General features: G+C 37.4%; 1 protein-coding gene across 1 annotated transcript in view; it reads right to left on the bottom strand.

The window, feature by feature from the left end:
* Positions 1-26,265, bottom strand: part of HORMAD2 (HORMA domain containing 2) — a 49,719-nt gene that overhangs the window by 16,365 nt on the left and 7,089 nt on the right. The window contains exons 3-9 of the mRNA XM_010951314.2: positions 25,910-25,973; positions 25,338-25,374; positions 22,417-22,437; positions 21,703-21,729; positions 16,071-16,138; positions 15,239-15,390; positions 14,811-15,064 (exon numbers count right to left, since the gene is read on the bottom strand). Of these exons, the coding sequence (XP_010949616.1) occupies positions 14,811-15,064; positions 15,239-15,390; positions 16,071-16,138; positions 21,703-21,729; positions 22,417-22,437; positions 25,338-25,374; positions 25,910-25,973 (623 nt within the window). The remainder of the gene's footprint in view (positions 1-14,810; positions 15,065-15,238; positions 15,391-16,070; positions 16,139-21,702; positions 21,730-22,416; positions 22,438-25,337; positions 25,375-25,909; positions 25,974-26,265) is intronic.

The raw sequence follows: 26,265 nt of genomic DNA, 5'->3' as shown, positions 1-26,265 counted from the left end.
CTGAGTGATAAGTGAGATTACATATTCAATAACAAGTCTTCTACTTCAAATTTCAGCTAGAAACTCCTAGTGTTCCTGTAAATGCAGCAGTGGCACTGAAAACTGAAACACATACAAACTGACATCCTCTCAAATCCCACCCAAGAAGCAATGAATAAGCTTGAAAAAATTATTCATCTGGTTATTTTCACAGTATAGGGCAAAGACTGAGAACTAGGGGGCTGGGTTCCATCACTGACTTGCAAGTTTCCATCACAGTAAAAAAAAAAAAAAAAAGAGGGGGGGGAAGATAATATTTGCCATGTACCAAACAGCAATGCTTTGAGGATTAATGACATAATGTCTGTAAAGAGGTTGGAGTTCCTTGGAAAAAAGACACTACATAAATATAAAGTAGTATTAATATTTAGGCTTAGTCCACAATGTGAGACCTGCTTTCTTTGGCTCATGAGGTCATCAGCAGTTCTGTAAAGTGTGCTCACACACCCACAGAGGAGCCTTGTTAGCTTCCTCGTAAGTGGATTGTAAAGCTAATCTGGACCCACCTGGTGGGAGCAGTCACGGAAGGCATGTTCCCTTTTCATGGTCCCTGAGAGGGTACAGATGGAGAGTTCTTGACTCACTAAAGGAATGAGACATGGCCCAGAGAGCACTTCCACAGCATTTAGGGCTTCCCAGGAATGCAGTGGGAGTTTGGGAATGTTTTGGCTTAGAATTAAACACAAGTCCAGTCATATCATGTCTTGATTTAGAAGACAGGCTAAATTTGCCTTTCTCAGACAAAGAAAATTTGGAGTAAGAGTAGGAATGAGAAAGCTACTTCTTGAAATGGTTAGTTTATATCTTTAAAGGATTTGGAGGCAAACTTGGGTATTTTTGTCCTGGGAAAGCTGTGGTCTCTGGGGCTGCAGTCTCTCTGATGGCACCATCCTGACTTCTCACTAGCGCTTCCTCTCTGTGAAAGGGTTATCAAGGGCAATCTTGCAGAGGTCTAACGGAATGACAATAGTGCTATTGTGATGAAATATTTGCATTTCTCAGTTTTAAAAGATAAAATTCATCTTGAGCCCCAGGCATCAGAAACCACTATCTTCAAAAATGTAAGGTTCATGAATTTACCATAATCATTAGCACTTGGTAGTGATTCTGAAGCTGTGTCCATAATACCAAAATATCTGAACAAAAAGAGGAAAAAAATGTGAAGAAATATTTCTTTTTTATTGGGTGTTTTGTTTATACATTGACCTAGGTTAGATATTCTTTCAGGAATGATCTGGCTTCTTGTCCACTAATTTCTATGGAATTTCAGACCAATTGATATTGATAATATATGCTTTTTTAGGAGAAAGGAAACAGAAATATTGTAGCCTTCTCAATTTGCAGTCAGATCTATACTAACTAGAAAGCTTTTTCTAAATAAAATGTTGGCCTTAGTTCTTCTTCCTCTTCCTGTCCCTTGATGAGCAGTTAGTTCAGTCCTAATGCCAGTGTTAAGTGTGGCAGAGCCAGATAGACTGTGCATGGAGGGGTGTCAGAGTCTGAGCAGGGTGAGGAGGGCATCCTTGTGGAGGACAGGCCTGGCATGAAGTGTTACGGGTCAAATAGAAAGAGGGGTCCTCAGAAGTATGGGTGACCCACTGTAGGATGTCAGAGTCCGAGCAGGGTGAGATTGGTATCTGCATGTGTTGGGATCAGGTAGCAAGGATGGGAGTTGGGTTCCATTCGAGGAGACCGATAAAATAAGTTAATATGTCAAGTATAATGGTAGCCAGGTTTCTCACTGGTGGAGAAAGAAATTACAAATATGGAAAGTGAGAAAACTAGAATGATTTCTGTAGTACTGGTTTTGAATTGGAGGTAGAGGTGTGAATTCGTGGATTTCTATATAAAGACATTTATATATATGTATAGTCATCCCTTGGAATCCATGGGGAATTGCTCACAAGACCTCATGGATACCAAAATCTTCAGACATCAAAATCCTTAGATGCTCAAGTCCCTTATATAAAATGGTAGAGTATTTGCATACAATCTACACACATCCTCCCATATACTTTAAATCATCTCTAGATATGTAAATAGTTGCTGATGTGTGGCAAATTCAAGTTTTGCTTTTTGGAACTTGCTGGGGGGTTTTTTTGTTTTTTGGGTTTTTTTGATCTGCAGTTGGTTGAATCCACAGATGTGGAAACCACAGCTATGGAGGGGTGACTGTATATGTGTGTGTGTATTCAGACATGTATTCTCTATGCATATGTTCTCCAGCTCTGTCCACTGAGAGAGCCCACATCTTGGCTCCCACAAGAAACTACCAAAAACCCAGTGATCCACAGAGAAATGGTTAATTCCAGGACTGAAACAGAGAAAGTACCAGATGAGCCTGGAACAATTCGTTGTGCCAGAATGCAAGGAGTGGGACTTGTCAGAGAACATGACAGAAGCTTGAAGGGGCTCCCACTGGCAAAATCTGAGACAATGAGAGCATCAAAATAAATAATGAGAGTAATGGGTAAAACAGGCACCCACGAGTCTCTATTGCCCTAAATAAATAATGAATAAACGGGAAGTTTGATGAGGAACAGGATAACTTACATAGTTTCAAAGGGCTTCCCTCTACTACTTATTCATTACAAAGGGGAAGAGAGTAATTGTACAGTAGAGAAGCCTGGCAGAAACCACCATATTCAGTGACCAACTTCATCAGTGATGGACAAATGGAAATCATGCACCACTTGACAGGAAGCCATCAGAACTCGATTCAACTCTGTGCTATTCTTGAAGAAGATGTGTACCCTGAATCTGATCATGGGTAAACATCAGGCAAACTCACACTGAAGGACAGCCTACAAAATAACTGGACTATTCTGTAAAAACATGTCAAGGTCATGAAAGTCAAGGAAAGACTTGAAGAACTATTCCAAGCTAAAGGAGGCTGAAGAAATTTAACAACTAAATGCAACATGTTATCTAATGAGGTTCCTTTTGATATAATGGACATTATTGGGACAATTGGAAAAATTTGAATGGAGTCTAAAGGTTAGGTGATAATAAAGTAGCAAAGTTAATGTCCTGGTTTTCGTGGTTGTATTGTGATCATGCAGAAGAATGTCCATGCTCCCAGGAATTGCACACTACAGCATTCAGGGGCGGTTAAACAACTGGTTTGGAAAAAACATTATTTGTGTCATACTTGCAGCTTTTCTGTGGACTAGAGATTGTTTCAAAATAAAAATAAATTTATATAAAATATTAACTTCAGAAAAAAGATTGTATATTTTCTTGGTTTTTCCTGTTAATATATATTTTACTGACATACATCATAAAAACTAAAGACGTTTATTCTTTGCAAACCTACTAATGATTATTTTGAAATGTCCATGTGTAAGTGAGATGTCAATAACCTTAGTTTGTTCTAGAAACAGAAAGAAGGCCAGAGAAGCTGGTGATAAAGGAAATCGGCAGGAGCTAGGGTCGGAGCCTTGGGCTAGAGCAGACCAGGTATGGTCTTGAAGGCCATGGAAAGTGAAGTGACATGAGCAGATTTACCTTTAAAAGATGACTCTGGATGCTTTATGTTGAATAATCTGTGTGAGGGCAAAACTGAAAGCAAGGGGACTGCAGTGAAATAGCGAGACGTGGTCAGATTTGAATCCATTTTGAAAGGAGAGCTCACTGGACCTGCTGTGGACTGGATGTGGGTTACGAGGGAGAAGAACCAAGGATGGTTCCTAGAGTTTTAGTTAGAGCAAGTGGGTAAATGATGGTGTTATGTACCAAGATAGGAAAGGCTGAAGAAGTGACTAATGATAGGAGAATAATAAGAATGTGTATTGGACAGTGGAGTAGTGGGGACAAACACCTGATTGAAGTGGGTTAAAGAGAATGGAAGGCAAGGAAGTAGACAGAGCAAGCAGAGACAGTTCTCTTGCAAGATGGATATGATTTGGGTCAATGAAAAGAAGAAAGGCATTCCAGGCAAAAGCAAGTATATTCATTAAGATAGGGAGGCAGAAAGGAATTTGTCTTGTTTTGTGACCATAAGAAAACTGACCTAACTCAAGGAAGGGGGAACAAGTTGGGTGGGAAATAAGACAGATAAGGTGGAGCCAGATCATGAGCAGCCTGAAAGCCAGGTGGAAGTGTTTAGACTTGATGCAGTAGAAACTAGCAATCATGAGATATTTTGATTAGGGAAGTGATAATGGTGAAAGCTGTATTTAAAGGACATTAGACTGGCATTGGTATGCAGGATGGAGCAGGAGGCTGTGGGAGAGCCTGGAGGCTGTGGCAGGAATTCAAATGCAAGAGGATGAAGGCCTGGCCTTGAGTTTTGGCGGTAAGAACAGACTGGAAAAGGAAAGCTTGGGGCAATATTGATACCTGGTTAAATAAGAATGATTTCAAGATTCTGAACTTAAGATATTGAGAGGATAAAAGTGATGCCGAGAGGCAGGGAAACTGGATAAGGAAACTTGTTCAGGTGTGGAAAGGGGAGGGCAGTGGTGAATAAAAAGATGAGTTACTGGGTTTGACATGACAGTAGGACATCAAAGTGGAAATGATATAGAACTGAAGCCCTGGGGCATGGTTAGGGCTCAGGATAAGACATTTGAGAGTCAACAGCATACATGTGATGATTAAAGCCCTGAGAATGGGTAAATCCTCCAAAGTAAAGTAGGTAGACATTGGAGAGTATATGGTCAGAGACCTTGAAGAGGTTGGGATTTGCCCACAATTAGGGGTGGGAGAAGGAACAAAGGTAACAGAGAGAAACAGATGACAGGTCAGACATGGGAAGCGAATAAGAAGTGTAATGTCACAGAAATAAGAAGGAACATTTAAAAGAGAGTACATAGTCAACATCATAAAACAGGTCAAGAAGAATGAACAATGAATTAGACTTGAGATCTCTTCATTAAATAGTCAATGTTAGGAAACACGAAGGAAAAATTTGGTAAGGAAAGGAAGGAAAGAGCACAGTAACCAGAGGGACAGTCAGGATCACGTGAAGGCTTTTCTACCTAATGTTTAGAAAACTTCATTCAAAGTTTCCTCCTCTCCTTCTACTCTGAGAATTTCACAGTCTTGCTTTCAAAAAATGCCAGGAGTATGACACAAAGCATCCAAAACCAAGCAGAAGAATTTGATCTCTGTGTGTTCTTAGAAGTTAATAGGAAAGTATCTTTGTGGACTTTCAAACTATCTTTAACCAATACCCGCCTCCCCCTAAATTGAGACTATGGCTGTTGTGGCAAGCTCTGAAAAGATAGAGTATGAATGAAAAATTTTAAACATGCAAATAATTTCAGATATTTCATTATTATCTCCAGTGGCCTCTACCCATCTGAGGTATTTATTTCCAAGTGGAAAAATTTGAGCTAATATCTCTTCTTGAGACCATTTAGACTTCAATTCTTCAAATATGATTTTATAGTATCTTTATAGTAGTATGAAGTGTTTTTCATGTAAAAATTGCTAAGTACTACTTTAACCAAGTCTCAGAAATCCTGGCTAAAGTAAGTAATAATATCTTTAGTCTTCAGACCAAAATGCTTAAAGAAAAAAAAAATACATTGCTGGTCCTATAAACTAATTCTTGATGTATTTATTTTTTTTAGGAAAATATTTACTGACTCCTGGGTAAAGATAGTAGATTGACATGCACATTTATTTAGTTTCCTCCCCAAACCTCGCTAGACTGACAGTAAAGAAGTTTATTTATATAGTAGAAACCCCAAAGGACAGAAAAAATAAGAAAACAACAGCAATGAGATTTCAGAAGCTGGAAAGCAGAGGGATGAGAGGTAGCTAATGTAGCTGGTAACTTAAACCAGCAGTGGGGCAAACCAAGAACCAGCCAAATGTACATCAGTCTAAAGAATTTCCAGCATCAGGTGCTTTTGGAATAAGGGATAAAGAGGGTGGGTAGAGGACCTAAAATAAGACAAACTAAAAGGCATTTATGAAGCAGTTGGAATCCTGGGACCCCTTCCTCAACTTTGCAAAACCAAATAGTTGCCCCTTGCCCGCCCAGGCATAAAGTTGGAAGCCTATTCTCTGGAGAAATGATAGAGGAGTTTGGATAGTGGGATCCAAAGCATAGTTGAGGCAGGATTATGGCACTGGAAATGGGGGAATTAAGTGAAAGCATGCGTACTGAATGCAAACACCCTCAGCCCTCTGTCTCTATTTGGCTTTCAAAACACTGGTGGCCAACATAGATTCTGAAGAAACTGACCAAGAGGAATGATTTAAAAATGCAAATACTGAGCATTCCTCCCCAAAGGCCTGACTGTACCATTCTACAGTGAAGCCACAACCACAATCACCCACAAGCTCAGAGCTTTCCAGTCCCCACTGTTAAATATGAGCAGATGACCAAGGACTACCAGCCATCTTTGGCCTTCTGAGGAGAGAGAGGCAGGGAAGGTGGATGGGGGTCGAAGAGGAAACAGTGAAGAAACAAGCACGGACATACAGAGAGAAGAGACCTATCTGGAGAGAGCAATATCTTCTGAGATGAGAGACAGTTCTGTAAGCGTGACTAGGAGCAGGATGCCAAAAAGGGGCACTTAGAGAACAACCACAAAAGGGTCTTGGAAACAAAAATACAACCACACAACTAAAAACTCAGTGGAAGAGTAGGGTTATGTTGAAGAGTTATCCATGAGAGCAGAACCAAAGCACAAGGATATGGAAAATTGTAGAGAAAAGACTTTTAAAAATAAAGTAACTGTACAGGAGGTGTACTATCTAAATATTAGGAGATTCAAAAAGAGAATAGAGAGTTTTGAGGGGACATAATTTTCATCAAGGAAATAATTTAAGAAAATTTCCCAGAACTGAAAGAGCAAACAAATCACCAGATTCTAATTGGCCACTGAGTGACAAGCACAAATAATTAATGAAAATAGACCTACATCAAGGCACAACATTATGAAATTTCAGAAACCCGAGGAAAAATCATCCAGACAGGAAAAAACAGATAAATATAGAAAAACTCGGAACCAGAATGGATTGGAAATTCTTAACAGTAACACCAGAAGCTAGAACACAGGAACAGTGCCTCAAAAATCTCGTGAAAAATAATTGTCCACCTAGATTTTTATTTCCACCCAAACTCTCAATCAAATATAAGGGTAATACAATGATGTTTTTAGGGCTTGTGAGATCTCAAAAACTTACCTCCCATCACCCCTGTCTAAGGAAGTTACCTGAGGATATGCTCCTTGGAAATGAGGGAGAAAATCAAGAAGAGGAAACAAGAGGTCTAACACGGGAGAGGCAAAGAATCAAACTGATGCAGTGAGATTCCAGGATGGGAGCCTCTTTGCACTAACCATCTAACTCCCACTCTTAGGCAAACACTAATTTGTTTCCTATCATTTTAGATTTGTTTTACTTCTAGGATTTCATGTAAATGCAATCACACAGTCTGTACTCTTGTCTGACTTTTTTCTCTGACTTTTAAAATTTCATTCACAGTTTTGCATTATTGGTTATTTATTCTTTTTATTATTATTGCTAATAATTCATGTACAAAGATACCTCAACTTGTAATCCCTTGACCTATTGATGGGCACTGGGTTGTTTTCAATAATCAACTCTGCTTCCAAGAATCTAAGATATTCTTGCCACTACATTGTATCAAACAAGGCGTATATGCTTCATCTGATGTGATGCTATGAAAATTGTCAGACTATACCTCAAAAATGCAAAAATTCAGTTCAGAGTTTGGTGGGAGAAAGTACATTCTAAATAAAAAGCTCTTGTTTTAATCCACTGGCTAGAATACAAAGCAATTCTAAGGAATTCCAGGAAATATCTTTCTACTCCACACTTAAATGTTACCATTTACTTTGGCACCAATGTATTTTACATTCTAATTTCTCAAAAACAAATCATTTGTACTTTAATCAAACGTGTTAGCACAAAAGGGTGAGAACTGGCTTTCACACAGGAAAAAAAAAGGCATTCATGTAGACTATATATTGTTATAGTATATGCATTCTTTTGTGGAACTCATCAAAAAGAAAAAGCAATCCTTTCTAGCATGAAGATATAAAGACTCACAAAGATCTCAGAAAATTGGAAAATTATAGCACATGGACTCCCCACTTAAAAATTGATAAAAATACAAATTCCCAAAGAGCCGTATGGCTTAAGACACCAGGACTATTGGTCTCTAAAATAGACATGTACAACATTAGCCCTCTGTCTTTTCATAGCTGTTATGTGTTAGAAGCTTTTAAGGAGCCTGGATTAACTACCTCTATTAGAAAGAAGTACTTTCCCCTCAGCATTTAAACTTAGCATAAAATTTAAATAAGATTCTACATCCAGTTCCAGTTCCAGAACATGTCACCATAAAGGTGAGTTCTTTAAAGAAGCCTGACCAAGACTCTCTCTCTAGTGTATACGTCAACTGCTGTCCGTCCAGCTGATTATGACGGAGAAGACAGGTCCAGCTTCACAGAGTACTGTGAGCTGCTGCTGTGTTTGTGTCTCCTCCCTACCTAGGCCTTCAGTCCAAACCCCCCCGACAAGGAATGAAGGCCTGTCCTGAAGATGCTGCAGAGGCAGATAAGGTGATAAGGACACATTTAGGATAGGTTTTTCCAAACAGCTCTACATAACCTGTTCTGTTCTAGGATTCCTTGGTCTCTTTATTTGGGTTCTGTGTTCTATTTTCCAAGTAGAGTTAGGTTTTAAGAGTTCTTATAATGTAAGAATTTTTAAATTTCAAGTTTGTCTGCTTTGACCATTTCTGAATTCGTTACTGAATTACCGTCTCACTTTTATGATGTTCCTCAGATCTTAAGGATCACACCAGAAAGTGAATAGTACAAATATTGAATAATTTCAACTAGTGGTAGAAATCTTTTTATATTTATCTTTCTGTAGCCAAGATAAGAAATAACCTGGAAAAGAAAATTGTATTAAAATATTTTTTTTCATTCTTATCATAGTCTCACAAGATGATTGTGTTACATTACTTCTTTACTGTGGATCACTGGTGAAAAGGCAGTATAAGCTGTTTGATCAAGATTTTGTAAACTTTCTATTTTTAATAGAAAATTTTATGATTTAAATAAGTTTTTAAAAATCTAGCGATTTCAGCAAAGCTGTGTAGGATACAGGGAAAGGTGTAGAAGGTTCAATACTGGAATTTCAGATCATAGAGACAGAAGTTCGGATGCGACCATACTGTACTTTCCATCTTGCCTGGAATGGCCTCTGCCTTAATCTCGGCCAGTCAAAACGATATATCCATAAAACAACTCAATGAAGCCTTCCTACACAGTGCCAGTTTATCCTGATTTCTGTGTCCTAAGAGTACAGGCTTTGGAGTCCAGATGCCTTGATTTGAATTTGGCCCTGTTACTTAGTCACTGCATATGTAGCCTTGGGCTAGTTTCTCTAAGTCCCAGTCTCCTCATTTGTAAAATCAGGAATAATGGAATCTGCCTCATAAAACACCTGGGAAAATTTAAAGTGATAATACACGTAAAGCCCTGCGAATAATGCTCAATATTGTTAGTTAACATTATTTCTCATTCATACACTCTCCAGTGTTGTTTCCTATTTTACCCTGCAGGTATTGTCTCTTCAGCCAGAGCTCGCAAAGGTAGAAACTATATTTTATGTGTCTTAATTTTCCTCACAGGGCTTAGCAGGACATCATGTTCTTAATAGAAATTCAAACTATAACCCAGAGAATCTTAGCATGAGAGGGATCTCAGAGGTCCATCTAGTTCAGACCTTTCCCCTAAATTGTGATTTTTCTCTTGCAACACCCTGGAGACAATCATCTATACTCCATCTTGAACACAGTGTGTATCTGTGCTGGAACACAGCTGGTGACAAAGAGTTCACCCTTCTCAAGACAGCCAGATTTATCAAGTAGTTGTCATTGTTAGAAAATCCATCCTGAGGCAATAGGGAACCTGGAAGCTTCTGGAAAGTGATAATACTCATTTGAGAGCTATACAAATTTTTAGGCTCTGTAAGTTTCACTTCTGATACCTTAGAAAATAAGGGAAAATTCTGCCATGCATATAAAGGTATTTATTACAATACTATTTATAATAGCAAAATAAGAAATTAACTGAAATGTTTAAAAGTAGGGAAATGGTAGAATAAGTGACTAAATGAAAAAACAAAGGTCATTAATATTTAAAAACATGTTACGTATGGAAATGAAACAAACTCATATTTCTACCATGATTCAAATCACATACAAATATGTGTATCTATGGAAAATGACTAGAGGGCATGCAACATACAAAATGAAGACAGTACCGATAGGATGGTAGGATAGTTGGAAGATTTGCATTGCTTTTTAAATTACTTTAACATCATCATGATATTGCTTTTAAATTTTTAAAGTGAAAGTTCTTCCTTCTACTGAGGCAAAATCAACCTCTGCACACTGCCCCCGCCAATGTAATTTTCATTTTCTGGCTCTTATTCTGCCCTTTGAAAGTACACAAAATAAATCAACTTGCAGTATTCGAAAATGAACATCATAGTTTTAGTACCCTCACTCTCTGGCACTCTGGAAGACAAATTAGAGAGGCAACGCTGACCTCAGGGAGACTCAGGAGACGCGGCTGTCGTTCACCGAGAAAGCGATGATGACAGCCTGAATCAGCACAACAGCGACAGGGCCAGACTTGAGAAATGTTTCAAATACGGAATAGATAGAAATGGTAACCAAAAGGGTGTGAGAAGTGAGAAGGAAATAGGAGGTGAACACATTCCTGGTCAGGCTCTCTGGTAAAGTTTTAATGCAACCCAAAGATAAGGAACCTAGGGGGAGGAAGAGCAGGTTTGGTCGGATGTTGAATTTGAGGTACTCGTAGAATATGTCTATGTGTTGATGGCAAGATCAGTTTTCAATAAGGGAGACAAACCAAACCAGAGAAATAGAAGAAGGCAAAGATAAGAGCAAAGCATGAATTAAAAAAAAAAAAAAGCAACATAAGTGATTGGCGTAACTAAAAGATGATTTTGAATAGAGTAATAAGAAATACTGATTTGGGACAAATATAATTAAAAAAATGGGGCACAAATGAATACCAGTATAAAAACAGGGAAATAACTACAGAAACAGAAGCAATTTAAAAAATTATAGAAGGCCTCCCCGAATAACTTCATGCCAAAAATATTTATAAATAACTGATCTTTCTCTCCTCTATTTTCAAGTATTCATATATTTTGGTGTGAAGTTATTCATGGAGGTCTCTTATAATTTTGAAAATTACATTTTTCTGCAGTTATTTCTCCTTTTTTTAGAGAAAAACATAGAGCATATCTCTGTAAACTTTAGGGTGGACAAAATTTTTCAAATAAAAACTGCAGAAAATAGATGAAAAGATTAATAAATTGAACCAAACAAAATTAATATTCTGTTCATCACAACACACCATTAAGAGAGTAAAAAGGCAACTCATAAGATTGAAGAGATATTCCCAATACATGTATCTGCAAAGGACTTACACGCAGAATATATATTCAGACCTGCTACAAATCCATAAGAATGAGAGACAACCCCAATAGAACCCAATAGGAAAAATGACAAGTGACTTGAAAAGACACTTCATAAAAGGAGATATCCAACATGGCCAATAAACACATGAAAAGGTACCCATCTTCATTAGTCATCAGGGAAATGCAAATTAAAAACCATAATGACATATCACTACACACCCACCAGAAGGGCTAAAATTCAAAAGATGGAAAATGCCAATGGTTGGTGAGAATGTGGAGCAACCAAAACTTGCAGATGGAAGTATAAACTGGCACAATCACCTTGGAAATGGTTTTATAGTATCTATTAAAGCTAAATGTACACATATCCTGTGACCCAGCAATTCTGCTCCTAGCAATCCTATTCCCACCAGAAATGCATACATATTTCACGAAAAAAACATGTTCAGAACATTCAGAGCAGTGAAAAAATGTTTCACACTCCATGATTCCACATCTACAAAATAAAAACAAGAGAAACTAATCTATTCTAATAGAAGTCAGGAGAGAGATACTTGTTGAGTAGAACAGTGACTGCAAAGTAAGACTGAGCTTTCTCGGGGTGCTGGTAGTAGTTTGTTTCTTTATCTGGGTGCTGACTTCACATGTGTATTCAGTAGGACTGGGACAGGGTGAGGCAAACAAGATACCTAGGAAGCAAAATTTAAGGAGGCACTCTCTCTTACCTTGTTTGCCTCACCCTCATCCTAGCCCAGGTGTTCAGTTTGTGAATATTTATTGAGCTAAATCATTATGATGCGTATATTTTTCTGTATGTATATTATACTTGGATTTAAAAATATAAAAGGAGTGGAAATAAAGTAAAAAATAAACTCCAAATAAAAATTAACTCTAGGTGGAATAAAAACCTAAATATAAACAGGAAAACTTTAACATGTGTATAATAAAACAGGAGAATATTATAAATGACCTCAGATAAGGAAGGATTTCTTAAGAATAACCAGAAGCACACATCAGAGGAAAGGATTTGACTACATTAAAATTAAGAGCTTCTCTTAGGAAAAATATCTTAAAAAGTAAAGAAGCAAGACACAAACCTGAAAAAAATTGCAAAATAAATAAGTGAAAAAGAATTATTATTCAGAACATATTTTTTTAAATCAGTGAGGAAAAGATAACCTAGTAGAAAAAGGCATGGAAGACTTGAACAGTTACTTTATACATAAGAAAACCAGAACGGCCAATACACATGAAAAGATGCTCAAACTCATTAACAATCAGGGAAATGCAAATCAAAATCAAATCATGAAGCATTACCATTTCATATCCAGTAGTTGGGAAAAAACATCAACTTGGGTAATAGTAAGTGCTGACAAGAATGTAGGGCATTCCCTCCACAGTTGGTGGAGCATAAATTGTACAATTACTTTGGAAAACAGTTTTGCATTACCTACTGAAATTAAAAGTGTACAAGCCCTAGGACTCTTTGGTATATGCCCTAGAAACACTCTTGCATATGTATATGAGGAGATGTGTATATATATAAATGCTTCTAACAATTAAAAATGTCTATCAAGAGTAGAATATTCTACAGCAGTGAAAATGAATGCACAATCACATACAGTAGGATAAATTTCATTTTTGATGATCAAGCAAAAGAAGAAAATCACAGGATACCTAGAGCATGATTACATTTATATAAAACTTTTAAACAAGTGGATATACTGATAGATGATAACACTATAAAGAAGAGTAAAGGCCAACTCAACACCAAAAAAAAAAAAAAAAAAAAAAAAAACCACAAACAACCTGATTAAAAAATGGGCAGAGGACCTGAATAGACATACTTCCAAAGAAGACATGCAGATCTGCCCACAGACATGTGAAGAGGTGCTCAACATCACTAATCATCAGGGAAATGCAAATCAAAAGCACAATGAGATATCACTTCACACCTGTCAGAACAGCTATTATCAAAAAGAAAACAAATAACATGCATTGGCAAGGGCTGCGGAGAAAAAGAACCCTCATGAACTGCTGGTGGGAATGTAAATTGCTATAGCCACTATCAAAAACAGTGTGGAGTTTCCTCAAAAAAATAAAAATAGAACTCCCATGTGATCTGTTACTTAATCTATCAATTGAATTATTCATTCTCAAGTTGTCCTGCTTTTCATCTCAGTTAGTAAAAGAGACAGAAATTCTTAATTTTAAAAGATAAAAATCCAGTTGAAACATGCTCATTTTTTCTTAAGCTTTGTAAAAACCAATCTATGTTAGCTATAGCTTCCTTGAGTGGAATCAGAAGAAATTTGCGTCAAAATCTAGAGCCATTATCATGTCTGACATTGTTAAAATATGTACTGACTAATAATGAAAAAAATCCTGTTGTTTGTTTGGTATATTATTTATATTAACTGAATCAAGACTTCTTTTCAATATATGAAACGTAATACAAAGTTAAAGAATCACAAGGAAACTTCAAAAGCTACCTACTACAGCCATCTATCTTTAAATAGGACTCAAACTTTCTCAAGCAAATAAATTAGCATCCTAATCTTAAAATATCTTCTGAAAAGATTTTATAACATTCCTTCCCATGAAGCGGTCTGAAAATTGTTTATGTTTAACTCAGAACCCTTTTAAGACAATGTTGGCATATGGTGAACTTTATTATCCAGACAAAGGGTTATAGATTTACCTAGGCCACAGAAGGACGCTAGCAGGTACTCAACACTAAGTCTCTCTTGGAGGAAGCAGGAAGGTTAAACAGTTTAGAGCCCTACCTTTTTGGCTCCATTGGCTCCAAATCACCAGCTCCCTGGTTTTCCCCAGTGACCTACCCCCAAAGCTGGTCTCTCTCCACATAACCAAGGATTGACTACCATTTTGTTTTAATGCTGACTTAGATTTATCCGTAACATTATTCTACCCCAGGGATCAAGAACTTGCTTATACTTCCAAGTGAGCATGAATAGATACCTAGAATATTTTAAAAAGTGTTTAATATGCTCTTTTAAATTAAAGAAAGAAACTCCCAAATTCCCTAAATTCATGGGTACGTTTTATAAAAGAAATATATTAGAAAATCTTTTTTTCTCCTAGCCATGGACAATGTCATTTAACAAAGTATATTTCCTTCTTGAAGACAGTGCCTTTTTTTAGAATAAAGACTCCTTGAGGTCAGGCGCTAGTCTTGTTTTCGTTTTTATATCCAGCACACTGTATTGGACCCTTACTATGATATGACCTGTGTAGGAACCGAAAAACGTCAACAGTGTTAAACTGAAGCGAGGAGTTACTAAGCTCCGCCTTACGTGATTGTCGCACTCCTCTTCCTCCTCGTCGCAGTCTAGTCCTTGATGGGCAATCTCCGTAGTACTGCTCTCCTGGAATAGATTGTTCTCCAAATCAGACACTCTGGTGGCCTCGGTTGTGACTTTTACTTTCATGCTATGAAAGCCAGTGGAGACCAATCCCACTTGCAGATTTACAGGCTCCCCCTCGAACAGCAGGAAGTGTGAGTTCACCCCTTCTTTAAAACCAGGGGGTTGGTAATCATGTGGGGTCACTGCAAATGAAAAGGGCAGAAAGCCAACAACACTGAGTTTCAGGAGAACAAGTCAGGTTAATCTTTCATATGTAATAACATACATCTCTTTCAGATGCTTGCCAAAATCCTTCTATTTATCCAAAATATTACTTCAGCACTTCAGAAGGAATTGCACGAGAGGTGTCCACCTACCTGCATTATAGTAGTGGAGTTTCATGGTAAGTATAACATCGTTAGGAAGGGGTCCAAGGTTCTGCATCAGTATGTACAATTTACGGATCAGTAGAACACTGGCTTTCTTAATGTCGTCACTGTTTGTCCCACTTTCGAAGCTTGTACTACTGCTATAGCCACATAGAAAAACAGCAGCCTTTTCAATCACATATAATATTGAAAATCTATTTCAAAAAGAACAAAACTTTTTATTCTATGATCAAATAAATATAAACTAAACTCAGGACACTCTTGAGACTACTTTAGAATGTAAATTAGAGGAATTATTGTATTTTTGCAATGTCTATACAAAGAATTTCTTAAGTAGTGAGTTCCCTTAAGACATTTTTTAATTTGTTTTTTTTTATTGAAGGCATTTTAAATGTGACCTGTTATTTTACAAACTTGATTTACAAATAACCGCATACTATAATAGTGGGAACATTGGGCTTGACATTTAATATTGGCTCTGCTCCTAACTAGCTGAATGACCCCAGTCAAGTCACTTAGACACTGTAGGTCAGTTCGTTCATTTGTGAGATCAGCTCATGCACATTTCTACAGCTCTCCAAGTATAAACTCAATCATCAGTTCTGGGCCTTTGTACCATGTGGTTATTTCTCAGAGGCATCCCCTCCTCACTCTTACATGGATGATGACAATGACTATCTATTCTTCCTGCTTTTCTTCTTGTCCACACTCTCCACATCACTGCCAAAATAATATTCCTAGGGCTGTCTCTGGCCACAAGAGGCTTATGTTTACCTCAATCCTATGTACTTCTCATGTTTATTAAATGATTAGATTCTACCTGTCAAAATCCATGGTGGCTCCTTCTTTTGTGTATTTGAATTTGAACTGGTATATCTCAGTCACTTTCTAGAAATATCAAAGGGAATGGAGAAAGAAATTATTTAAAGCAAAGACCAGAATCTTATCTGATAATAGGTAAGGAACACTTTTATTTTATACCTACTATACTTCCTACATACCTGTCTGTTTCACAGCATTACATTATTCAGGAGTAGTATTTCCAGATATAAGGACAACAAATTTTCCCCTCCATGCTAAAAATGAGTTAGATGGCATATCCTATTGTTACCATTTTAAGGCTGGAGAAATTAAAGCACACAGTCAAGTGTCTGACCTGGCTTTGGTAAATAGCAGTGGAACCAGTTAAGAAACCATTTACTCATGAAGCAGATTTTTATGGGAAGGTCCACTTTGTGTCAGACACTGGAGTCACAGTTGTGAACGTGACCAAAAAGGTGCCTGTTGTTCTGGAGTTTACAGACTTTGGGGAGAAATGGTCAATAAAAAAGTAAGTAAATAAAATAATTTCAGATAGTAATAAGTGCTGTGAAGAACACAAAGCAGCTGCTGTGACAGTACAGAAGGAAGGAGGTGCTGATCTGGTTTGGAAAGGCCGAGGAGGGCCTTACTGAAGAGGTGACATGTGAGCTGAGCCTCAGTGACAAGAGGGGCCAGTCGTGTGCAGACCTGGGGAAGGGCCGGGCACCGGGGAAGAAGGAACAACATGTAAAGGCTCTAAAGTAGGAAAGGAAGCATCTTCCAGGGTCAGAGAGGAGGCCGCGTGGCTGAGGATGAGTGAGCACGGGGGAGAGTGTAGGAGATGAGGTTGTAGAGGAAGTTGTGGGGCCTTATTAACTATGGTAAGGGGTTTGGATTTTATTCTAAGTAAACCAGAAGTCCACTGAAGGGTTTTAAGCATAGGAGTGATTTGCATCTTTTAAGATCATGTTGGCTATTTTTAGAGTGCAAAGAAGTGGGAACCATTACCTGTAGTAATTTAGGGAAGACCAGAGGGGCAACAGGAAAACTTGAAAAATTTGAAAAGGACCCAGGAGCTATGGTATCAGGTTTTTGTTTTTGTTTTGTTTTTTTGATTCTGCACTAAAAACTAGATACCAATGCTATAAATAGGGACAAAGATAGATATAAATAAGCTAGAAATAAAGAGGGACAAATTTCCTCATGAGAGAGGCACTCTATTTAAAATAAAATGACTGCCTAGTAGTTGAAGCTAACATTGGACCCAGATGCATATACAGCTGACCCTTGAACAACACAGGCTTGAACAGGGTAGGCCCACTTGTACACTGATTTTTTTCAGTAGCAAACACTACAGTTGTACATGATGCATGGTTGTTGAATCCAAGGATGCAGAACCAAGGATACAGAGGAACCGAGTACCTGGAGGCCCTACTGTAAATTATACACAGATTTCCCACTGCAGGGGGGTTGCCACCCCTAATCCTCGCGCTGTTCAAGGGTCAACTAGAGTCTGTCCACAGAGCTGGAGAAGGTGCTAACACAGGCAAAGGGTATGAGTTTCAGTCAGAACTCAAAAAAATACCCTTCATTCATCTGTTTCAGTGTTTGTCCCTTGGCAATGTGGAAATGGGAATGTTGGATTGATCAGAAAAAATCACAATGTTCTTATTACTTTATTCTATGATTTGATATCCCATTAATCACAGGTGAGCAGGTCCTGGGGAAACTAGCTCATACTGCTTAAATTAACTCTAAGAAGATTGATTTGTAATGGAGTTAATTTTAAGAGGAAAGTATTTTTTCTAGCAAAACAGTCTCCTTGAGAAATCAAACCAAGCTCGGAAGGCTGCTTTGTGAGTGGGATAGGAGATGTACGTGAGGCTAGAGGTGCCTACAGCAGCAGGCTCACTCCAGACGGGTTAGATACACAGCATCCTCTCTTCCCTGATGTGCGGTGTAGATGCCCTGTCGAGTAAACATTGCCTATTCTTCCTGCCTGCCCGTGTTTCTCAACCAACACTAGCTTTGTAAAGCTCTGAGCTACCTTTTATATTTAAAATTATATCAAGAGTAGATCCTTTAGTGGTTGATAATTTTATTAACACTTTAGTATTTGGTCCCTGATGCAACTAATAAAAGAGTTACATTTATCATTGTTTTGCAGAAGATGCTAATCCTTATAACTTCAGTCTGATTCTGACTGATCAAGGAAGGTATATTTACAGCAGCCACTAATCTCTTCTTAACACCCATAAAACATTGTCCTGCTTTTCAGATTAATGTTTTGCCTAATAAAGATGAGCCTATAAATTGCTCACCAATCGCTTCTATTAATCATATTGAATGCATCCACCTGGACCAACAAAAAAGCAACAGGAACAGCTTTCCCTTCTCCCTCTGCATTCCAGTCCACTGGCTAGACTTTTCAGTCTGTCTCCAAAGCGTATCCCAAATCTGCCTGGTTCTCTTCACCCTACCCAAGCCACCACCATCTCTTTCCATCTGATCTGCTTGCTTCCAAATTCCTCCTCCTATAATTCATTCTCTGTTCTATGGCCAAAAAATTTTGAAAATACAAATCAGATCATGTCACTCTTTTACTAGTGGTTTCCCACTGCCCTTAAAATAAAATCCAAAATTTACCTTGGCCCACAAGGTCTTACTCATCTGTCCCCTGCCTACCTCTCTGAACTTATCTCCTGCCTTTTCCCCTCCCACTCATTCAGCTCCAAGCTCAGGGAACCCTCTCTGTCCCTGGACACACAAGATGCCTTCCTGCCTTCTGGCCTTTATACAACCATAGTCTGGAATATGCTGCCTTCAGTTGACGATAATGATGATAATATTCGGGCACGTCTGCCTAACTGCTCTACATCTATTCATTCTGAGCAGGGATTACATCATTATAGATGAAGCTAGTAAGCAGAACTGGTATGCGGCTCCATTGTCTGCAGTGCAAACTACTTTGTGGTTCTGCCAGTTGCAAGCTATTGCTTCTCACAGAGCTGCATGAGGTGACTCTTCTAACCAACCAGTCTCAGCTCAAACGGCAGCCCCTCCAGGAACTACCCTCCAGGCTTTCTTCCCCTATTCCCCACCTCAGTACTCTCCAGCTTATCACCTTCTTTTATTTTCTTCATAGCACTATGATCCATCTGTAACTGTTTTGCTCAATTTTTGTTTATTGTTCATCCTCCCTCATAAGAACGTTGTTTCCAGACAGCAGGGACCTTGTTTATCCCATTGACTCCTGTGTCTCAGGCACATGAAGGAAACCCAGTTAATATTTGCTGAATGAATAAATATTCAGCCAGGATAGAGTTCATATTCAATTAGGATTTCATCCTACAGGTTTTTTTTTAAACAGAGTCTCTCAAAAGTATATTGTGGCTAGAAGCAGGGACCATCTATAGTTCAGTTCCTGAAGCAGGCTATTAAAAGTCGTGTTGACCACCTCTAATAGGCACAAAGAAAAACAGGGTGAAACAGTAAGAATTGTGTCATCACAAAATTCAAATACAGTAATTCTTTAAGAGTCTGTCATGCATTAAGCTGTGTAAACATTTTCTTAATATATTTACATTTTGGCTTACATATCTTATTAACACCCTCCACCCATTCTGTAGTGTGTGGCTATAGAAAAGCCACATTGTCACTCTTCACTACTTCAGTTACTTTCGTCACTTCATCTCTTTCTTGAGATGGAGCAATCAGAACAAAACCTCAAGTGCAGAAGCACCACAACTTTGTGTGATGCCCAAAACTCTGTTGGTCTCTGGACTGGGGAAGCACACTTATTTAAGACAGAGGTTCTCAACTGGCATACCATGACAGACCCTTCACAAGAGTGCTGCAAATTTTAATCCATGTGTGAAATTTATTTTTGCTTCAAGTACATGTTAATGTTGTTAATGTGAGTATTGTTTTGCTTAGGGGAGGACATACTTCTACCAATATGAGCCAAGAATCACGGCACCATATCAGATACATGCCAAAGACAGACTGTTTATGTGAGAATGTTGTTTTGCAAGTATATAAAAGAACAAAATCAAAGAGGTAAATTGTTCTACCAGTGATTAGCTGCTGAACAGCAACCACAAAGCAGTGTAACCCCATGGATACTTTCAGGCACTGCGAACATATCCATGTCATAGATATACTGTAATTATTGCTGACATGTTTGGTGTCCTGTTGAGTCTTTTAACACCCTTAAACATGCCATCAAATTTTCTAGCAATCATGTGTGCCATGAACACATAGAGATTAGGGATCACTCACTGCTAAAGGAAATAATCTGCAAGAGTTCAAAAATTTTTTTTCTGGGTCGTAAATGATAGCTCAGAATTCATCATATAATAAGCTTTTGTTTCCTAACTTTGTTATCATATATATTGCCTGCATCAAGGCTCATTTAACAGTTTTATTCCATTCTGTAATATTTTTTGGTAGATAAGCCCAATTTCCTCAGCATTTCACTATCTCAAAACCACTAGTTTCAGACTAGGAGTTTTGCATGAATAAAAAAATGTAATAATTTATTGCACTAAAGAAATGACCAATTTATTAATAATTTATCAGGAGATCTTAGTTTGGAAAACTTCCCTCACACCTACCAGGAAAAAAAAAAAAAAGAAAGAAACTAAACAAGAGACAAAGATTTTTAAAAAAAAGGTAGCTTGGACATTGAGGAATTGTTACCCACCTGTACAAACCAGTTTTCTTCTGCCTTGCTCAAACAGATATTTATAATATTGCCAAGAAAGAATATTAAAAGCTAAAAAGTGCTTAACTTAGTCTCAAAGGTCAACAGTTAGGCTAAATCCACAGGCTTACGGAAGGAAAATTGAAAGCAAGGGAAAAGAAAGGGAAGAGGAAAGAAAGCTGGGAGGAAAATAAAGAGGGCAGAATGAGAAGAAAGCAGGAAGGGCTTCTCCCTCCACTTCTGTGCCACACCACAGCTGCCACACACAAGAAACCATTACATGTCTGGGACTATGACATTCACTCTGGGAGGCAGAAAACAAGGCAAGACTCTTGTCCTCAAGAATTCACAATCTGATTAGGGAGATAAAGTAATCTATATGAAATTGTGAGGTCCTGCTGGAAAAAGAATTTAGAGAAGGAAGATATTAGCGTGCACAAAACAGCCAAGGAGGCTTTCATAAATGTTTTGAACATAAGTTGGCCTCAAGGATGAGGATGAGTAGGAGTCAATAAGCAGAGGGAAGAAATTTAGAGAGAGAAGTAAAGAGGTAAAGCTTGAAAATCTATGAAAAGATCAAAAGGGGGAGAATTTAGTTAGCCATTAAAAAAAAAAGTTTAGCATTATGCCAAAAAGGCCACAAACAAAGAATTTGGCATCAGTTAAAATAAAAGTAAAATGTGGTTTTCATACAAGCAGAGATTCTTACTGTTAGAGTGTTAGGGAATAGGCTTGTTCTACCCAATGCTTTTTTCCCCAGCGTGCCTAGGTAGCTTTAAAACTCCCATAATAAAGAATTGGTGTCTTTATAATAAAACACCCTGGAAGAGCTCACTGGGAGTTACTTTGCTCATATGGTAGTCTAGAGGTATAACCTATAGCCTCAACTCAGATAAACATATTTAAATATAACATACATATACTGCTCATCTCTGTGTGTTCTTACCTCAGGTTCCTTGGGATTTGTATAAAGCTATTTAAGGAAAAATAAACAACATTTAGTTTCTGAAACTTACTAGGTTAGTCTTCACAGAATACATCTGCTATGTGAAGAGTTCAGCTGGTGCTATACTAAGTGAGTGCTGAGATACATATTTCAATCTAGAGATAGAATAAGCTCTTGTTTTATGAACGTAGACAGTCTTTCTAGTATTCTGTGAACACTGACTATAAGGAAATTGATACCTTTGATTACTGTGACTGAACTTCAAACAAATTCTAAAAAATCTGTTATGGTTTAAAAATTTTTAAATAAGTCGTATATCTAAGACTCTCAGTGGTATCTTATTTTCCTTCTATTCTTGACTACATCTACCATGTTATACCAGAAGTATACAAAACTTCAAAAAAGTCTACAAAACTTCAAAAATGAAAACTTTATATAAAGTAACTCAAACAGTGAAATCCTGATAGCCAGTAGATGAAGCAGAGGGTACATGCTACCGACCTCTCCCTGTATAGTAACATGTCAAAGAAATATATAGGTTATGATCTTTTATTAAAACTTCTGATAGAGTCTATTTTTTTTTTTTGAATTCCAAAATGTCATAGGATAGACAATGAAATTCAGGTAGAATGGGGGGAAATGCTGTTTTAATATTTCACTTTCTAAAAGACAATGAAACAGAGACAGAGGCTTGGTCTTTAAATGTGTACTTACTGTAAGTACTGCCATGTGTAGCTTTAAGAGAAAAGAAAACTATTGTTATTATATACTTGCACCTATATTATTATTATTTTCAATAAAGACTAATTAAAATATAACTTCAAAGAAGTTACAAAGATTTGGGTAGAAAAAATATTCAGAAGATCAGAGAAACAGATATTAATCATTCATTCAAGTGATTGTTTATTACACACTCAGGGTTCTGCTGGGAAGGAGGGGATGCAAAAAAACACATAACTATCCTACTCTCTATAAGTTATGTTCCAATTTAGGAGGTAAAATATACACAAAATAATTCATTATTACTAAAAATTAAATATGCCATAAGCATCTCTAAAACATTTTGCCTTTCGAAAGTAATCTACTAAAGCAAAAAATCTGAAATCTGATGTGTCTATAAAACTTTTGTCCTCCCTATGTATACATTACTATAAATAGATTTTCTGTTTGACAGAATAATAGAATATATACAGAGATAGAGATATAATCAAGCCTATCACAAATTTTTAAAAACTAGGATACAAATTAGAAAATTTTAGGACCATAATTTCGTATCAAAGTATTCACCTATTTCATCCAACGGACTAAAACGTTAGTGACACTGTGTGGCCATTTTGGTTACTGCATACAATTGATTTTAAGGCTACACAGTGAAACTCTAATTTATAGGAATTATTTAATTACTAATTCACTCATTCATTCTTTCAAAAATAGAAATGGCCCCTGATCTCAAAGAACATGGCCACCAGCACGGGAGAACAGAAAATCACACAGAGAAGCACATCATTATACTTGTGTTAATTGCTACGAAGCAGCAGCACAGGGCGCCTGAGAACATTAAAGAGAGAGACAATCTAGGCTGGGAGAACGGTGGGAGGTGTGTGTCAGGAAAGGCCTCCTTAAGGAGGTAAATATTTAGGCTGAGACCTGAAGGATACATTGGAATCAGCCAGATAAAGGGCATAAAGTAAGGAAGAGAATTTTGCAGGCAAAAGGAGCAATATGTACAAAGGTAAAAGGCACTTGGCATACTCTGGAATCCTTGTGTGGCTTGAACATGGTGAGCAATGGAGAGAGTGATGCCTTGGAAAGTACAATCCTCAGAGCAGTGGTCCCAGCATCACTTGGAATTGATCTGAAATGCAAATTCTCACACCAGAAATTCTGGGGTGGAGCCTGGCAATGTGTGTTTTAATAAGTCCTCCAGGTGATTCTGATGCAAGCTAGTGTTTGAAAACTACTCCTTTAGATTATTAACTCATTTAATTCTCAAACAATCCTAAGAGGTAGATTCTGTTATTATTCCTGTTTTACTGTAAAGAAACTTACCAAGAAATAGGTTACATGCCCAAGATCACAAGATACTAAGTGGCAGAACTAGGAGTCGCTTCAGACTGACATTTTCTAAAGCTTGGGCTCCTAACTGTATTGTGCTGCCCCTCAGTGATGGACACTCAGGAACTGCTGCTAAAGGAGTGGACAAGGGAGATGGATGAGTGCTGTTCCGTGTACTGGTGGTGACCTTCTCCTCGTCTCAACCCGTCTAAATACTGACAGTCTTCAATCCCAGAAGTCATCTTCTCCGACAGATTTCCTCCATGCCCCTCACTGGGTATAACCCCGCCTTGTCCATACTTCCACTGCACATGATCAGTATCTTGCCTTTGGCAAGCAATGCTTTCTAACGAATATTATGGTTATTTATATTTGTGATAAAGGTGATATTTTATGTAAAAATATCAAATAGATATGAAAAAATCAAAATGTAACAGCCCAACATGGCACAGGTACTGACCAATCAGAAAAGATGCCAACTTAGCCCTGGAGCTGGGTTCCTGGATGCTCCCCCTGGGCCAGGTGCCAGCCCTTTAGTTGCTAGATTGTGGAATAGTCTGAAGAGATCCCAACAGAGACACTGGTTGGGGGAGGGGGAGGACTGGTGGGAGTCATTGGGGCTCTCAGAGAAACAACTATTTACCACCTGATATAGAATACTTCAATATTTTAACAACAGGTACAGTTATGCCAGTATGCGATAGCTGATCATCAGCCATGCATATGAATGTCATTTATCTTCTGCCATGGTCTTTGTGAGCACAACCCCGTATCTGTTTTACTTTTATATTCCTCAGTCTCCCAGGTCAGTGTTTAATAAATCATAAGTAATAACTGTTCAGTGAAAAAGGAAATGTACCAGTGCAACTAAATAATCCAATGTAAGGCTTGCTCCACCATAACGGTTCTTAAAGGAATAGGAATTGAAGAGGAGTAAAAAGAAGACACAGATGGGGAATGGGGGAGAAAGCAGTGATGGAAAACTCATTTATATACATACTGACTCGTCAGCTAGGACTGGAGCCTCTAATTTTTACACCCTTCGTAGCTGTCTTGGGCAGCAAGAAAGATCTAATGCACTTAAAATTCAAGCTGCATTTTAAAAAAATTCAAGCTACAATACTAGCTGTTTTGAGGAACCAGATTATATACATGTGCCAAATATAGCTAGCAAAAAAAAAAAACTGACATAGAATAAAACCAATTATTCGTCCATTTTTTCCTTTCTGCAATATCTGCAAATTGAATCGCCAGTATTTTGAACATGTTCAATGTGCTAAATGCCAGATTCTTGTCTCCCCTGTCCCACATCCTGTGGATCTCTTCCAGTGACTTCAGAGGAAATTCTGTGGTCAAAAAGATACAAGTACGTAAAAAAGAAAAATGAGGGTTTCATTGCTAATTGATGTAAATGAGATATCAACAGGACTACAAAGACATAAAATAAAAAGAAATTTGTTTATGAATGCAAGGGTAAGACAGTATACTGCTAAAACACAACAAAATAAAGGCTAAGCTTTTCTTTTAAAGGGATAAAGGATGAGCCTTTGATTCTGGTATAAATTTAAAAACATTCTTACGTATCTCTTTTCCAAAGCATCAAAACAACCTTGAATCCTGTCAAGAAATAAATGTTCGATGTCAATTTGGACCAGATGCAAAGCCAAAAAGAATCTCAAGTACAGAATTGATTTACATTGTTTGCTTTGAAATACATTAAATTGATAATCATTTCACCTTTCCCATTTAATCATTTTTTTAAAACTCCTAGTATTTTTTAATAAGTTGATAGTACTTCATAAATAATAGATAAACAATTTTGAGGTAGGGAACCACATCTTATTTTTCATTTTGCCTCTTGTAATGTTTAGGACACTGACATGCATATGATGAGTAATCAAATTTTGATTGATATTTTTCTTTCTTGTATAAAGAAAGTCTATTTTCTTCAAAAGCAAAACTAAATCAGTATCTTAAAATAATACTGAATAATTGTTACACATTTGTAGGAAATTGTGTAAAAAGAAATACGAAAAGAAAGGAAGAAGGCAATGGTTTTAAGGAAAGGTTCTTACCAAATAAAGTCTTACGGGTAATTTCAGCCATGATAAAAATAATGTTGTTCAACTTGGGTGGAATTTCAGTTACTTACCACTTGATAATATGCAGTGACCCAGGACATTTTTTATCTTCTCTGAGGATTTTTAAAGTGAGGTCTACAAAAATAGAAACACAGTCTGCTGTACTAAAATTGTCTGTGCTAAATAAGGGTATTTCCTTTAATGATTTTATCCATATAACTCACTTAGTTTTATAGCTTATAAAAATGTTTTGAATCTCTAAATATCTAATTTAAAAATAAATCCTATGTTGATAATTGGCTTAGTTCCAATTTTTATTGTATATCAGCAGTCTTCCTTTCTATAACGTAGCACAACTGAGTTGCTTACAAAATCAACTTGTGTCATTTCTCTGCTTCTGCTAAATCATAAGTAATCATAGGGTAGT

This window comes from Camelus bactrianus, chromosome 32 (genome assembly GCF_048773025.1).
Source record: "Camelus bactrianus isolate YW-2024 breed Bactrian camel chromosome 32, ASM4877302v1, whole genome shotgun sequence".
Taxonomy (NCBI): Eukaryota; Metazoa; Chordata; class Mammalia; order Artiodactyla; family Camelidae; genus Camelus; species Camelus bactrianus.
This window is presented reverse-complemented; position numbering and strand designations above follow the sequence as displayed.